General features: G+C 35.9%; 1 protein-coding gene across 2 annotated transcripts in view; it reads left to right on the plus strand.

Annotated features, from left to right (window-relative positions):
* USO1 (USO1 vesicle transport factor) overlaps positions 1–15664 on the plus strand; it is a 91001-nt gene that overhangs the window by 37739 nt on the left and 37598 nt on the right. For both annotated transcript variants that reach the window (XM_050790832.1, XM_050790833.1), the window contains exons 5-8: positions 10051–10151; positions 10438–10540; positions 10698–10753; positions 13970–14090. In XM_050790832.1, the coding sequence (XP_050646789.1) occupies positions 10051–10151; positions 10438–10540; positions 10698–10753; positions 13970–14090 (381 nt within the window). The remainder of the gene's footprint in view (positions 1–10050; positions 10152–10437; positions 10541–10697; positions 10754–13969; positions 14091–15664) is intronic.

The raw sequence follows: 15664 nt of genomic DNA on the forward strand, positions 1-15664 counted from the left end.
GGTAAAGATCAGTAGTTGTATCTATTTTTGTGATATCATATTTATAGAGAGCTTTAAAACTTACCGAGTCCTTTCATGTTTATCTTATATAATCCTCATAGCAGCCAGTGAGGTAGGTGGTATTTTTCTACTTTCTAAAGATGAGAAAATGGAAGCCCAGAGATGATGTAACATATGGTATCATTGAGTAAGTAGAAGAACAATTTTACTTTTTTTTTTGAGACAGTCTCCCTCTGTTGCCAGGCTAGAGTGCAGTGGCGCAGTCTCAGCTCACTGCAGCCTCCGCCTCCTGGGTTCAAGCAATTCTTGTGCCTCAGCCTCCCAAGTAGCCGGGATTACAGGCACGTGCCACCACACCCAGCTAATTTTTCTGTTTTTAGTAGAGACAGAGTTTCACCATGTTGGCCAGGTTGGTCTTGATCTCCAGACCTCATGATCCTCCCTCCTTGGCCTCCCAAAGTGTTGGGATTACAGGTGTGAGCCACCACTGTGCCCAACCAGAACAATATTTTTTAATACATTTTTTCCCTCCTTTTTTTTTTTTAAGTATTTCTTAGATTTTTAATTCAATAAATTATGGCCAATTTTTCTTTATTTTTCTAAATGGGTTCTTCATTGAATCATATAATTCACATAACTAGTTTATAGAATTTTCAGATAAATGTTAAAAAGTATATGTGTACCTGGCCAGGCACAGTGATTCACCCTGCACTTTGGGAGGCCGAGGCAGGCGGATCACAAGGTCAGGAGATCAAGACCATCCTGGCTAACACAGTGAAACCCTGTCTCTACTGAAAATACAAAAAATTAGCCAGGCTTGGTGGCGGGCGCCTGTAGTCCCAGCTACTCAGGAGGCTGAAGCAGGAGAATGGCGTGAACCTGGGAGGCGGAGCTTGCAGTGAGCCGAGATCACGCCGCTGCACTCCAGCCTGGGCGACAGTGCGAGACTCCTTCTCAAAAAATAAAAAAAAGTATACGTGTACCTGTTTAATTAACTACCAGTATAAACGAAGATTATTTGATACTTCTTCACTCTGAGTTAGGACTCTTTTTATTAGGATATCTCGTTTTATAAAGCAATTTCCTTTTTTCATTATATAGATTGTGAACTTAGTATAAAGTAGATTTCCAAAGAGAAGATCCAGAAATGTTTTTAAACATTGTTTACATCTCTGGAAAAAGTACTACTAGAAATACATTTTAAGAGTAAATGTATCTATGCATATGTACTTAAATGCCAGTCATATGAACAGGCCTGAAAACTATCCAGAGCTATACAGATGATGGTTCAACTTAACGATTTTTTGACTTACGATGGTGTGAAAGCAATATGCATTCAGTAGAATCTATACTTCGAGTACCCATACAACCATTCTGTTTTTTCACCTTCAGTACAGTAGTCAGCAAATTACATGAGATAGTCAATACTTCATTATAAAATAGGATTTCTGTTATGTTTTGCCCAGCTGTAGGATAATGTAAGTGTTCTGGGCACATTTAGAGTAGGTTAAACATATTAAATACATTTTCAACCTATGATATTTTCAGTTTATGATGGGCTTATCAGGACATAACCCCATTGTAAGTTGAGGAGCATCTGTGTAAGTACTTAGAATGGGCATTTTTTTATTTTACATGCCTATCTTAAATTTATTTTTACTATGGTAACAAAGGGCCATTTCATTTTTATCTTATTTTTTTCATTTACCTTACAATAAATGGTCATTTACTTTTACAGGTTATAAATACACAATATAGTATATAAACTGTAGGCTATAAAAAACTTAGCTCTAAAGGTTGTAATCTAATGATTACTGATGTGGGAAGATGGGTTTACTTGTTTCATGCCTTTGCTTACACATATAATAGGTATAATTTCTCATGGTTCTAGTTTTTGTTCACAACTTTTAGATATTAGTGTAGTAGTTTATAGTAGTTGTAGCTTAATTTACTGCTACATTGAAAGCTTTGTGTATTACCTTAATTGCTTAGCTAATTTGGGGATACTTCATTAAAGTTCAGAAGTGCTGTCTTATGACTAACTTAAAAGAAATGGTGTATGTCTCACACTTTTTAAAATTGACAGTGTTAAACCAGAAGGAACAATTGATCCTTGGAATAGGACCATATTTTACTAGTTCAATTCAAAATGTAAATTTTAATTCTATACCGATAAGCTACAGCATATTATACAATATAGCTACAGAATAAAAGATATTAACTCTGCTTCTTGCTGAGTTACTTGCTTGTGCCCAATGCAAACACTGAATTAAACTTTTTCTGGTATTAGACCTGACTTCCTTGAAGCATAGCACAGAAGTTCTAGAGAGTGCTCTGTATTAAAACGGGTTCATAGTTAAATAAACATAAATACTGTGTTCCCCTCTGAAGTTTCATAAAGTTTACACTGGTCTAGTAAGTGCTGAGAAGCCTGCAGTGAAGAAACCTGTTCAACTTTAATCCAAATATATTTGTCCACAGGGGCTTACTTCTGCCACATACTTATTAACGTGCCATACTCTCCTTTGTTTTGAAATATACTAACCAAGGCTTGGTTAGTTGCTTGTGTGTACATACATAAAAATATTTCAGCATTTTAAAATACATTTTAGGGGAAGAATCCATCAAGTCTGTATATGGTTTTTTTCTTCCTTTTAAAATTTGTTTGTAATTTTTAATGTTTTCCCAAATGTCAATAACTATAATTTTTAGCTTTTCTCACGAGGTCACAAACTTTTGACCCAAGGGCATTGTCTGTCTTATAAGCAAGGCTGTTTGACCCATATAGTATTTTAAGTAATGTGACTAAGTTGCCAGTATTATAAATTGGGAGCTTTGTGTCAATGTTTGTATTTTAGACTTCATTTTTTAAAAACCTGAAGATTGACAATACCTGGATCTGCATTCCTACATGGCAACACGCAGCTGGAATTGAGTAACTGCTGTTTTCCTTAGATAGGGCATATACTCCCCATCCTCTAATGTTAGCCTGCTTCACTCACTCCCATTACTGTCTTTTGTTTATAGTCAAGTTTTCATTCTCTACTATCTTCACACCACTGAGATAAAAATACTTATACTATAAATTATTTTCAAACGCATGATTTTTTAAGCTATATATCCCATTCAACAAATATGACTATATGCAAACGGAAAATAGCCCTACAAAGCACCCATGACTAAGTTAATGTTGCTGTGATTTTAATTTCTAGAGAGAGACAAATTCTGAGAGAGAATATTACTTGTCTTTTGAACATAGATTTCTGATGTATTTGGAGAGCAATGCATTTGACATGCATTCCCCATGGTCCCTTTTTGTATAATTTCTTTATCTGCTTTTTTATCTATACAGTTTCACTAGAATTTGGCTAACATTGCCACGATTTGTTAGGGTTCTGGGGTGGCTTAAAAAACAAGGTAGGCTCGTTAGCCCACTAGCTCTTGTGACATCTTATTGGGTACGTAGCATTTACCATACTGTGGCAATCAGGACTTCTGTTCATAGCCAATTCTAAAGATGAAAGTTTTCAAAAGATTCTGTGAGCTCCCAAGTTCCCATATCTTTTCCAGTTTTTTCACAGTCTCCTTTTCCATCAGTCTGTCAACTTGTAAATAAAATGGGAAGGGTGGTGGCCGGGCACGGTGGCTCATGCCTGTAATCCCAGCACTTTGGGAGGCCGAGGCGGGTGGATCATGAGGTCAGGAGATCGAGACCATCCTGACTAACACGGTAAAACCCCGTCTCTACTAAAAAAAAATACAAAAAATTAGACGGGCATGGTGGCAAGCACCTATAGTCCCAGCTACTTGGGAGGCTGAGGCAGGAGAATGGCATAAACCCAGGAGGCGGAGCTTGCAGTGAGCTGAGATCACGCCCCTGCACTCCAGACTGGGAGAGAGAGCAAGACTCCTTCTCAAAAAATAAATTAATTAATTAAATAAAATAAAATGGGAAGGTTGTGCAGTTCTTGCTACTTATCTGGTACCAGTTTTTTGTTTGTTTGTTTGTTTTTCAACTCCATTCATAAGTTCACCTTTGAGCTTTGAAAATCATAATTTACCAAGCAAGATTTTACCTTCAAGCATGTGTAAGTAATTAGGACACAATTTTATCAGCTCACAAAGGAACAACAGGAAATCCTTTAAGCAGATCTGTAGCAGAGAATGTCCCTTAAATCCACTCTGGTTATATTTGAGTATTAGGCTTCCTTATGGTTATTATCAGGCCTTTGTAGCATCAATCCTGTGCCACCTTAACTCAATATCCTCAATATATCTGTGATTATGTAGTAACATGATAGCGTTCAAGTGTACTTTTGGTGTTTTTGTTTTGTTTTGTTGCATTTTTATCCTTTTATCCTCTCTACCTATTTTCCTGAAGTGGAAATAGTGACTGCTTCCCAATATAATTCTTCTGAAGCCACCACTAACCTAAAAAATAAAACTTTAATTAAAATACAGTCAGTTTACTTTTATTTAGAGTCCAATCATAAACTCAGTTACTTTTTTTGATAAGTTGCATATAACTTTTATGAGAAACAGAAAACTATAAGGTAAAATATCAAGACTTATTCACAGACAACTTTCTGGAAATACAGGATATACTTTTTCTTTCATCTTTTGCATCTTGGTGATAATACTTATTAATGGTAACCTTATAAGAATCCAAAATTCTGAATCATCAAAGGAAGATTGTTAGGTTCTGTTTCACTTGAAAATTTAGTAATACATATATAGCTTATGTTGTAAATCTTAGGACCACTGTACTCAAGTGAGGGCAATTTACCCTCCTTTACCCCACTCCACTCCTAGTACATTTGGCAATGTCTGGAGACATTTTTCATTGTCACACTAAGAGGAAGTAAGACAGTGCTACTGCGTCCAGTGGGTAAGGTCAGAGACAGTGCTAAACATCTTAAACTGCATGGGGAGTACAGCAAAGGCTTACCTGGCCAGAAGTGTCAGTAGTGCCAAGGTTGAGAAATCCTGTCTTGGGGATGATGATTTTGACGATGGTGATGATGACGATGCTTCTATTTATTGAGCACACTATTTACCAAGCCCTATGCTAGATGTTTTACTTATTTTAAATCCTCACAGAAAACCCCATGTGAAGACGTTATCTCCATTTTACAAATAAGGAAACCAAGACTTGATGGAGTTAGGCTACTTGCCCAAAGTAACGTGGCTATTAAGTGGTTGAATGTGAGTTTAACTGGTCTTACTCAAAAATCTTTGTGAGCTTCTTCCATTATACTGTACTGCTACTCAGTATTTAACTACTCAACCCTAGTCATTTTGTAAATGAATGGAAATTACCTCTACCTGTGTTAGTAATGTACTTCTATTTCTTAAAGTTAAGTTCAGAGGGGATTCTACTTATCATTAGTATTTGACAGTCAGTCACTTCTTTCTCATTGAATACTTTCTTCATTTGTTTGTCAGTCTCCAAAGTCTCCTGACTTTCTTCCTTTTTCATTGGTTACTCTTTGTCTCCTTCACATTTTTCCTCCTCATCTCCCCAACCTCTTAACATTGGAATGCCACAAGGCACAGATTTCTTTCCTTCCCCCTTCCCTCCCTTGTTGATTTCATCTAGGCTTGTAACTTCAAATGTAATTTATATGCTTGCCACTCAAATGTATATGTCCAACCCAGACCTCTCCACTGAAGTTCATCATTGTATATTCAAATATTCACTCAAAGCTTTACTTAGATAACCCCCAACACACATACAGCTCTATTGACATCTAATTAATGTACAATAACAAACATATGTAAATAATTTGATTACTTTTGATATATGTATAAACTCGTGGAACCATCAACACCACCACCGCCACCACCACCAAAATAGTGAACCCATCCAAAAGTTGTTTGTAATCCACAGCTTCTCCTTTTGCCCCCCTTTCAGTCACAATCTGCTTTCTGTCACTGCTGATTAGTCTGTACAGGTATTTTTCTAGGGTTTTATGTAAGTGAGATGATACAGTATATTCTCTTTTTGGTTGTGGGGGGACATCTGGTTTCTTTCACTCAGCATAATTATTTTGAATTTATTCTATGTTGTATATCAGTAGTTCATTCTTTTTTTATTGCTGAGTAGAATTTTGTTGTATCATCCTCCTCATTAGCATATGGATTGTTTCCAGTTTTTGGTTATCAAATTTTGATTGAGTCTATTTTTACCAAATATTTTCTTTTGTAATTTAATCTTTTTATGTTCTGTTTATGAATGCCATAAACATTTATGTACTATTCATGCGTGAATATGTTTTTCTTGCTCTTCAGAAGAGAATGGCTAAGTGATATAGTAGGTTTATGTTTGACTATAAAAAGCTGCTAAAACATTTTTCAAAGTATTTGTGCCTTTTTACATTTCCTCCCATAGTGTTTGTGTCTCAGTTCTTCCATATACTCTCCAACATTTGGCATGATTAACTTTTTAAAATTTTAACTGTTCTAATACATGTGTAGTGGCCTCCCATTGTAGTTTTAATTTGTAATTTCTTAATGAATGTGGATGTCGAACAACGTATGTGAATTTTATTTTATTTTATTTTATTTTTTGTCATCCATATATCTTTCTTCTTTGGTGAAGTGTTTTATTTAGATCTTTTGCCTGTTTTTTACTGGGTTGTCTTACACTTGAGTTATAATCATTCTTTATGTATTCTGTTTTCAAGTCCTTTGTGACATATATTTCACAAATTTTTTTTCTTTTTCTGTGACATTTCTTTCTTTGGAATAGCAAAAATAACATTTTGATTGGGTCCATTTTGTCAATTTTTCCTTTTATAATGTAGACTTTTTGTATCTTATTTATGAAATCCTTCCCAAATCTAAGGTCACTAAGATTTTCTACTATGTTTTCTTTTAAAAGTTTTATAACTCTTGGCCAGGCACGGTGGCTCACGCCTGTAATCCCAGCATTTTGGGAGGCCGAGGCGGGCAGATCACAAGGTCAGGAGATTGAGACCATCCTGGCTAACATGGTAAAACCCCGTCTCTACTAAAAATACAAAAAATTAGCCGGGCGTGGTGGCGGGTGCCTGTAGTCCCAGCTATGCAGGAGGCTGAGGCAGGAGAATGGCCAGAACCTGGGAGAAGGAGCTTGCAGTGAGCCAAGATCGCGCCACTGCACTCCAGCCTGGGCGACAGAGCGAGACTCCGTCTCGAAAATAAAAAATAAAAAAATAAGTTTTATAACTCTTACAATTAGGTCTGTAGTTAATTTCTAGTTTCACACTTAGGTCCATCATCCATTTTGAGTTAATGGATTTATTTCTGGACTCTGTTCTCATCTATTGATCTGTACGTGGCATCATCTTGATTACTGTAGCTGTATAATAAATATTGAAATTATGTAGTGTTAAGTCCTCCAATTTTGTTGTTCAGAATTGTTTTGACTGTTAGGTTTTTTGCATTTGCATACCGGTTTTAGAATCAGCTTATGAATTTCTACAGAAAAGGCCAACTGAGAATTTGATTGGGATTCTGTTGACTGTAGATCAATTTGTGAAAAACTGACACAAAAATATTGCACACTTCTAATACAAGAACACAGTATATCTCTATTTTTGCAGGTCTTCATTTTTTTTTCTCCTTTTTTGGGACAGGGTCTTACTTTGTCACCCAGACTAGAGTGCAGTGGTACAATCATAGCTCACTGCAGCCTCAAACTCCTGGGCTCAAGGGATCCTCCCACCTCAGCCTCCGCAGTAGCTGGTACTACAGGCATGTGCCACCATGCCAGCCTAAATTTTTATTTTTTGTAGAGACAAGTTCTCACTATGTTGCCCAGGCTGGTCTTGAATTCCTGAGCTTAAGCAATTCTACCTCAGCCTCCCAAAGTTCTAGGATTACAGGTGGGAGCCACTGTGCCTGGCCTGTTCTTTAATTTCTCTCAGCAGTGTTTTGGAGTTTTCAGAGTATAAGTAGCGCACACCTATTGTCAAATGTTTTTGTTGATGCTATTGTAAGTGGTACTGTTTTTTGAATTTTAATTTCTAATTGTTGTTACTAGTGTCTATTAATAGAAATACAATTAATTTTGTGTATGACCTTTTACCCTGCAACTTGCTAAGCTTACTTATTAGTTCTATTAGCTCTTTTGTAGATTCCATAATACTTTCCTCATAGACAAACATGTCATCTGTAAATAAAGACAGTTTTACTTCTTGTTTTCTAATCTGTATGCCTTTTCTTTTTCCTGCCTTATGACATTGACTAGGATCTTCAGTACAATGTTGACTAGAATTGATGAGATTGGACATTCTTGCCTCCTTCTGATCTTAAAGAGGAAAACATTCAGTCTTTCACCATTAAGTATGATGTTAGCTATAAGGTTTTTGTAGTTGCACTTTGTCATCCAGTCTTGTGACTTTAAATATCATTTATATGTTTACCACTCTAATATGTGTATCCAACACAGACTTCTCCACTGATATCTATGTTAGTATTTATCCAGCTTCTTACTTGGTATGTCCACTTGGATTTTTATAAGATATCTCAAACTTTATATGTCCAAAACTAAAGTTCTGATTCTCTGTATACTTCCAGCTTGCTTCTCCCATAGTGTTTCCAGTCTCAGTAAATGGCAACCCTATCCTTCTAGTTCTCTAGACCAAAAGCTTGGAATCACTCTTCCTTTTCTTTCTTCCTGACTCTCCACACTCCTCTGTGCAACATGTCAGCAAATCATATTCCCTTGTAATAAAAATTATGACATCTAAGGTCTAAGCCACCTTCACGTGACTATCTTGGTAATGCTTCCTGACCTGTTTCCCTTTTTTCCTTACTCAGTGACATTCTGTTCTCAGCATAGCAACCAGAGTAATCCTTTTAAAACTGAAGTATTTTGTTGTTGTTGTTTAAATAATATGATTTTCAGGCTCAAAAGCAGTGAATTCTTTAAGAGAAATATTTCTTGGAGTTTCTGAAGGATAAACCCAGCATATTTAGGTAATTAATCAGTTGGAAAACATTTCATTTCTACTTTTGGTCTCTTCTTTTTCCTCTGTAAACAATTAGATGGGATTATGACTGTCTGACTGTCAATCTTGGATTGTTGCTTTTCCTGTCATCTGCTGGGTTTTTTTTCTCACATTTAGAAAAGAACTTTCTGAGGGATAATGGGTTTGATCTTGACTGCCAGCTCCATTGGCTTATAGTCACTTACTGGGGTACTATATGGAAAAGGATTCTGATGCTCAGCCAGTGCTGTGATTAATTAGCTGTGTCTGGTGTGAGTGAGAGAATGGGAAGTAGTATGCTTGCATCTCTAATTTGAGTTTATAATACAGGCAGATCTTAAGTAATTTGCTTTGGCAGTTGTTGCTTTCATTTTTTGTGATCTTTTACTTTTTTTTTTTTTGACGTAGTACATTGAAACAACAAATAATTAAAAGACATTTAAACACTAAAGACAAATGTAAAATCCTTTAAACAATAAAGAAATTAGATGTCAAATTCTGATTTTATTGCCAAAGAATTTTGTAGGAGATATATATGCAAAAGATACTGAGAAATCTGGAGTAGATTGGTTTAATTTCATAATTAAATTATTTAACCCAGTAACACTAACAATCAGCAAGGACTATATGTTCAATATTGTTTTGGGGACAAGGGTTTTGAGATACAACTTATATACAATAAAATTTAGTCTGAATTGTAGTCTGAGTTTGGGCAGAAGTATACAAAAGTGTAACCACTACCACATTCTAGATAGACTATTTCTATCCCAAGTTGTTTCCTTATGCACTAATAGAAGGGTAACTTACAAATGTCCTTGAGAAAATATGAATATTTAAATATCCTTTTTTTGATATCATATTTAAATATTTAACCAATAAAATGTATTTAAATGAATTTGAACATTATTTTAAGGATATAGCTTTACATAATAATTGTGATATTGCTGCCAGCCACACTGTTCCAGTGTTGAATTGTTTACCAGGAAAATTATCATTTACGCTTAACTCTTCAATGAAAAGATAATTTAAAATAACCTACTATTAAATTGAGATTCTTTATTTTTGAATATTACAGAAGAAAATTCCACAAGACAGAGTGAAGATTTGGGAAGCCAATTTACAGAAATTTTCATTAAGCAGCAAGAAAATGTCACTCTTCTGTTATCTTTATTGGAGGTAAATAGGGAACCTTGATGTTTTTGTCATCTTAATAAAGCTGCTTTTGTTGCCTTTTGGTTGTTATTGAGGAAGTAACATGTATATATCTTTGTAGGTAGTGAAGTTTATTGTATTATAACAAGAGATCCACATGCATGTTTCAAGAACTATGTAATCACTTAAAGTATGCTAAACTTGCATGTTTTACTTGTAGTTTCTGGTACAAATTACTATTAGTGGAAAAGATGTTTTTCTTGAAAATGTGAATTATAGATGTTAAATATTTTAAATTCTCATATTGCAGGAGTTTGATTTCCATGTCCGCTGGCCTGGTGTGAAGCTCCTTACTTCTCTTTTAAAACAACTAGGGCCTCAGGTGCAACAAATTATTTTAGTCAGTCCTATGGGTAAGTGACTTACCTGTTTTATATTATTTTGATTAAAACATGAGTATCATTTCCTAGAGAAAGGGACTGAAATGGTGTGTTAGTAAATTGTTAATAATTTGAGTCACTATTTGTATTTTTGGTCTGCCAGCATTTTTCACATGGTTGTATGTTCTAGGTGTTTCAAGATTGATGGACTTACTAGCGGATTCCAGGGAAGTTATACGTAATGATGTAAGTTAAATTTGAAAAAGAAATACAAAAATATGTGGCTTTTTTTTCTCTCGCATATCCTTGTTGTTGAGTTTTAGGAAGTTAGAGTTAGAAAGTTGGAGTAATGACTTTAAAAAAACAAAATTTTTTTTTAATTCAAAATTAGAGATGGGGGTCTCTCTATGTTGCCCAGGTTTGTCTTGAATTTCTGGGCTCGAGCAGTCCTCCCGTCTCGGCCTCCCAAGATGCTGGGATTACAGACATGAGCCACTGAGCCTGGCTGGAGTAATGACCTTTTAAAGTTGTATACAAGGCCACATTGTTTCATTCTTTTCTGGCTATCCAGTATTTTGGGTTAGACAAACCATTTTGCCGTTCAAATTTATTTCTTTCATTAGTTTAGGATTTCTTATACTATCTGCTGAAAGGTTGTATTTGACACCAAACTCTACCTCCAGAATTTCCTTTTCCTCCTAAAGAGTAGAGGAGATACCTCCAGACATTGAACTGTGTAAACCCAACAAAGCATTATGTTTGGAATCCTCACCCTTATTTGATTGAGTGTGTATTTCTAAGGATTTGCCTTGTTAATCATGAAGCATGATTTGCTGTGGACTTATTTTCCATTCTGATTTATTTTATATTTGCATATAAGTGAATATTTTTGTATTGATGCTGTATGTTTTGTTGCATAAGCATTTTTCTCTATTGTTACCTATAACTTCATAAAAATTATGTAATACTTAAAATAGCAATTAGAAAAATTAAATTCTGGAGCTAGGAGATCATATCAAGCTAATTAAGTCTCCATATTTATAGTGAAATGCCCAAGACCCACAGAACCAAGTGAAGTTAAGTGTTCTTTGTTAGCCATATCTTACTCATCTTTTTATTTATGGTATTGGCCCTACGAGTTTTTCATCATAAGTCTTAGTAAATATCATTTGGATTGCTCTTAGCCTTATAACTGGTTAATGACAAAGCAGAGACAAAACTGAAACATTCTTAACTCAGTCTATGGATACAGTTTTTAAAATTTGTTGTACTTAAAATTTTGTAATATGTGTATCGATTCAGTATTATAGGTAGTGAACTTAATATAGTATGTAACTTACGAGAAGGACATTTTTTATCTTTAGTATTTAAATGTCATGTTTTAAGAATTGTCTTACTTAAATAGTTATCTATCTATTAGGAATTTGGGATATCTTTCCTTGACTAAAATCTGATTGTGTATCTTTAAAGCTTCTGTTCTTTTCATGTCCCACAGTTTAAATAAGAGGATATCATGCAAATCATAAATTACATCTCCCCACATCATTTAATTTCATTACCACTTATTTTCATTTTCAGATATAAAAGTGCTCTTTAAAAATAACTGCATTAGGCCAGGCGTGGTGGCTCACACCTGTAATCCCAGCACTTTGGAAGGCCGAGACGGGTGGATCACCTGAGGTCAGGAGTTTGAGACCAGCCTGGTCAACATGGTGAAATCCCGTCTCACTAAACATACAAAAAATTAACTGGGCAAAGTGGCGGGCACCTGTAATACCAGCTACTTGGGAGGCTGAGGCAGGAGAATCACTTGAACCTGGGAGGCGGAGGTTGCAGTGAGTCGAGACTGTGCCATTGCACTCCAGCCTGGGCAACAAGAAAGAAACTCTGTCTCAAAAAAATAATAATAATAACTGAATTAATTCTGAAATCTCCTGTTTTCCTTTAACTCTTTACCTTTTTATTCTGCTCCTAACCTTTTTTCCTCAACTTTTATTTGAGACGGAGAAATACATGTCTATTTATATTGGTTTTTATTAATTTTATGATCGCAGATTAAGTTCTGTTTTTGTTGTAATATTTAGGTTTTTGGTTTTTGCATGTTTTGTAACCATGTATTTTTATTTTGATAAACCTATTCAAGAGGATAAAGAGAAAAGAAACTAAAATATACTAAGACCTTGAAAGCTAGTGGGTTCTGTAGAACTTATCTCCTTTAGTCTTTATAAAAACCTGTGACAGAGATATTACATGAGTATACTATAAATTCATGTAATTTGCTTAAAGTTGGCACAACTAGTCAGTAGGGCAACCAGTTTTTTTTTGTTTTGTTTTGTTTTTTTCATTAGTTTTTGAGGAACAGGCAGTGTTTGGGCAACCAGTTTTTAAACCCACTTTATCTAACTCAGAGCCTAAATGTTTTCTCCACTGTATTTCTTCTTCTCTTTGTTAGTAGTTAAACTGCAATTGGCAGCATTAAGTGGGAGAATTTGACATCCAAAAATAACTTTTCACCTTTTTCTCCCATATTAATGTTGAAAGTTGACAAGAAAATGAGTGGAATAAGCCCAATAAAGTCATGGGCATTTTTTGTCTTATATGAATACTTACCTACTCAGTACTGATAGCCAACAGCTGGTTTGCCTCTGTGGGACTTTTTTATTACCTATTTGCTATTCTTCTTCCTCTACAATAATATCTGTGCTTTTTTCGTAAAATATTTCTTGTCTCTTTTACCATCATGCTATTATTTAACACTTAGGGGCTCATAAATTGCTTAATACCAAAATAAGCAAAAATGGGAATAGTGAGTTTTTCTTGAATGATAAAGAGATTATAAAATATGTAAACTATATCCAGCTTACCAGGAGCTGAGAAAAACTGGAAGTCAGAGGCAAAGGCTGCTGTGAATTGTCTTGTGTTGGACATGCCATTCGTAAAGCATCAATTTTCATCTTCCTTTTTTCTTTTGACTTAGAATCAAGTTTTGGGGATTTGGAGGCCAGATATTTACAAGAATTTCTGAACTTTCTCTACTAGAATTTGGTGGTGTTCGTTGATTTATGTTATTGAATTGCAAGTTTTTCATTATTACTATTTTGAAGCATGTGCAGTGACATTCCTGAGACAGATACTTTCATGCTCAACTCTTAAGCTGCAATGAAAGCTATGTAGTGGTTAATGAATATAAAGGAATTCTAGCGTATTTATATCATAAAGTTGAAAGATAACTGACCTAGGAATTGTTAGATGAGGATTCTAGTCTAGTCTCTGTCTCTTTGAGATTTATAACCTTAGGGAGACAAATTGCTTAACTATTCTGTTCTTGTTTTCCTTATGTATAAAGTAAAGGAGTTGGACTTGCAAAATCCCTGCCAGTTCTAAAATTCTGTGATTTTTGAAGTAATTTTAAAATGTCTCAAAATGTTGTACTACACTAAACATTCTCTTTCTTCTGTATAGGGCGTCTTACTACTGCAGGCACTAACAAGAAGCAATGGTGCAATCCAGAAAATTGTTGCTTTTGAAAATGCTTTTGAGAGACTACTGGACATTATTTCAGAGGAGGGGAACAGTGATGGAGGTATAGTATGAAGAAATTTGAAGACATTCCTTTTGTCCTCACTAAATTGTTAGGGTATAGGGAGTACAGTTGGAGGGAGAAATGGGAACTCTTATTTATACTCTTTTTCTTTCACTATAGCATGTTGACTATCGATTTCTCTTTGTCCTGTTTCATATTTGTTAGGCTTTTGCAATCTAGGTTGGCGTCTTTCCTCATTTAGAAAATCTCACCTATATCTCTTCAAATACTGCATTGCTACATTTCTTCTATTTTTCTGAAGCTATAGATTATTATGCATGTCCTTTTCCAGATTTGATGATAGGGAGTTGAGTTGAAGGCAGAATTATATACTGAGTGAATAGGGAAGACACAATTGACAATTAATGGGAAAGGTTAGAAATAGTCTTTTGGAGAATAAGAGAGCTAGTTAACTATTATAATTAGGAAGATTTTCAAAGTGATATGGACCCCAGCTGGGCTTGGTGGCTCACACCTGTAATGCCAGCACTTTGGGAGGCCGAGGCCGGTGGATCACTTTAGGCCAGGAGTTCACAACCAGTCAGGCCAACATGGCAAAACCTCATCTCTGCTAAAAATACAAAAATTAGCTGGGCGTGGTGGTAAACACCTGTGATCCCAGGTACCTGGGAGGCTGAGAAACAAGAATCACTTGAACCCGGGAGGTGGAGATTTCAGTGAGCTGAGATCGCACCACTGTACTCCAGCCTGGGTAACAGAATGAGGCTCTGCCTCAAAAAAGACAAAGCGGGGGATAAGGGCCCCATTAAGGGTATTCACCATGATTTTACAACAGCACAAACTACTTGAGTATGTAATTTATTTTCTCCCCTAGCAGCACTCAGCTGCCTAGGTGCAAATATAGAAACAAAACTCATAGTTTTTCACAGGGTTGGGCCTTTTCTGGGAAGGTGCTATGAAAAGACAGTGAGACAAGAGAACAGAGTATATTCCACTCCTGTAGAGTGGAAGAAATGAAGATCTCTATAATCTAAGCTAAATAGGGAAGGAAATAAAAACAGAAGGGGGTTTCTAAAAGTAGGAAGAAAGGCATCTGCTTGATGGACTAAGATTCAAGGAAGCCATAGAAAAAAATGTGTTGAAAATACTTGCGCCACAAAAATAGGTTTTTTTTTTTTTTTGAGACGGAGTCTCACTTTGTCGCCCAGGCTGGAGTGCAGTGGCACCATCTCGGCTCACTGCAAGCTCCGCCTCCTGGGTTCACGCCATTCTCCTGCCTCAGCCTCCGAGTAGCTGGGACTACAGGTGCGCACCACCACGCCCGGCTAATTTTTTGTGTTTTTAGTAGGGATGGGGTTTCACCGTGTTAGCCAGGATGGTCTCGATCTCCCGACCTCGTGATCCGCCCGCCTTGGCCTCCCAGAGTGCTGGGATTACAGGCGTGAGCCACCGCGCCCGGCAAAAATAGGTTTTAGTAAGAGAGGATTATCGCCAAAGATGAGGCAAAAAAAACTGAGTGGTCTAGGTATTAGACAGGTTGCTGTTGAAATTAAAATTAAGTATGACAGCAGAGCTTAGAGAAAGAAGACTTTGAGCAAGATGCCAGTGATGTT

This window comes from Macaca thibetana, chromosome 5, assembly GCF_024542745.1.
Source record: "Macaca thibetana thibetana isolate TM-01 chromosome 5, ASM2454274v1, whole genome shotgun sequence".
Lineage (NCBI taxonomy): Eukaryota > Metazoa > Chordata > Mammalia > Primates > Cercopithecidae > Macaca > Macaca thibetana.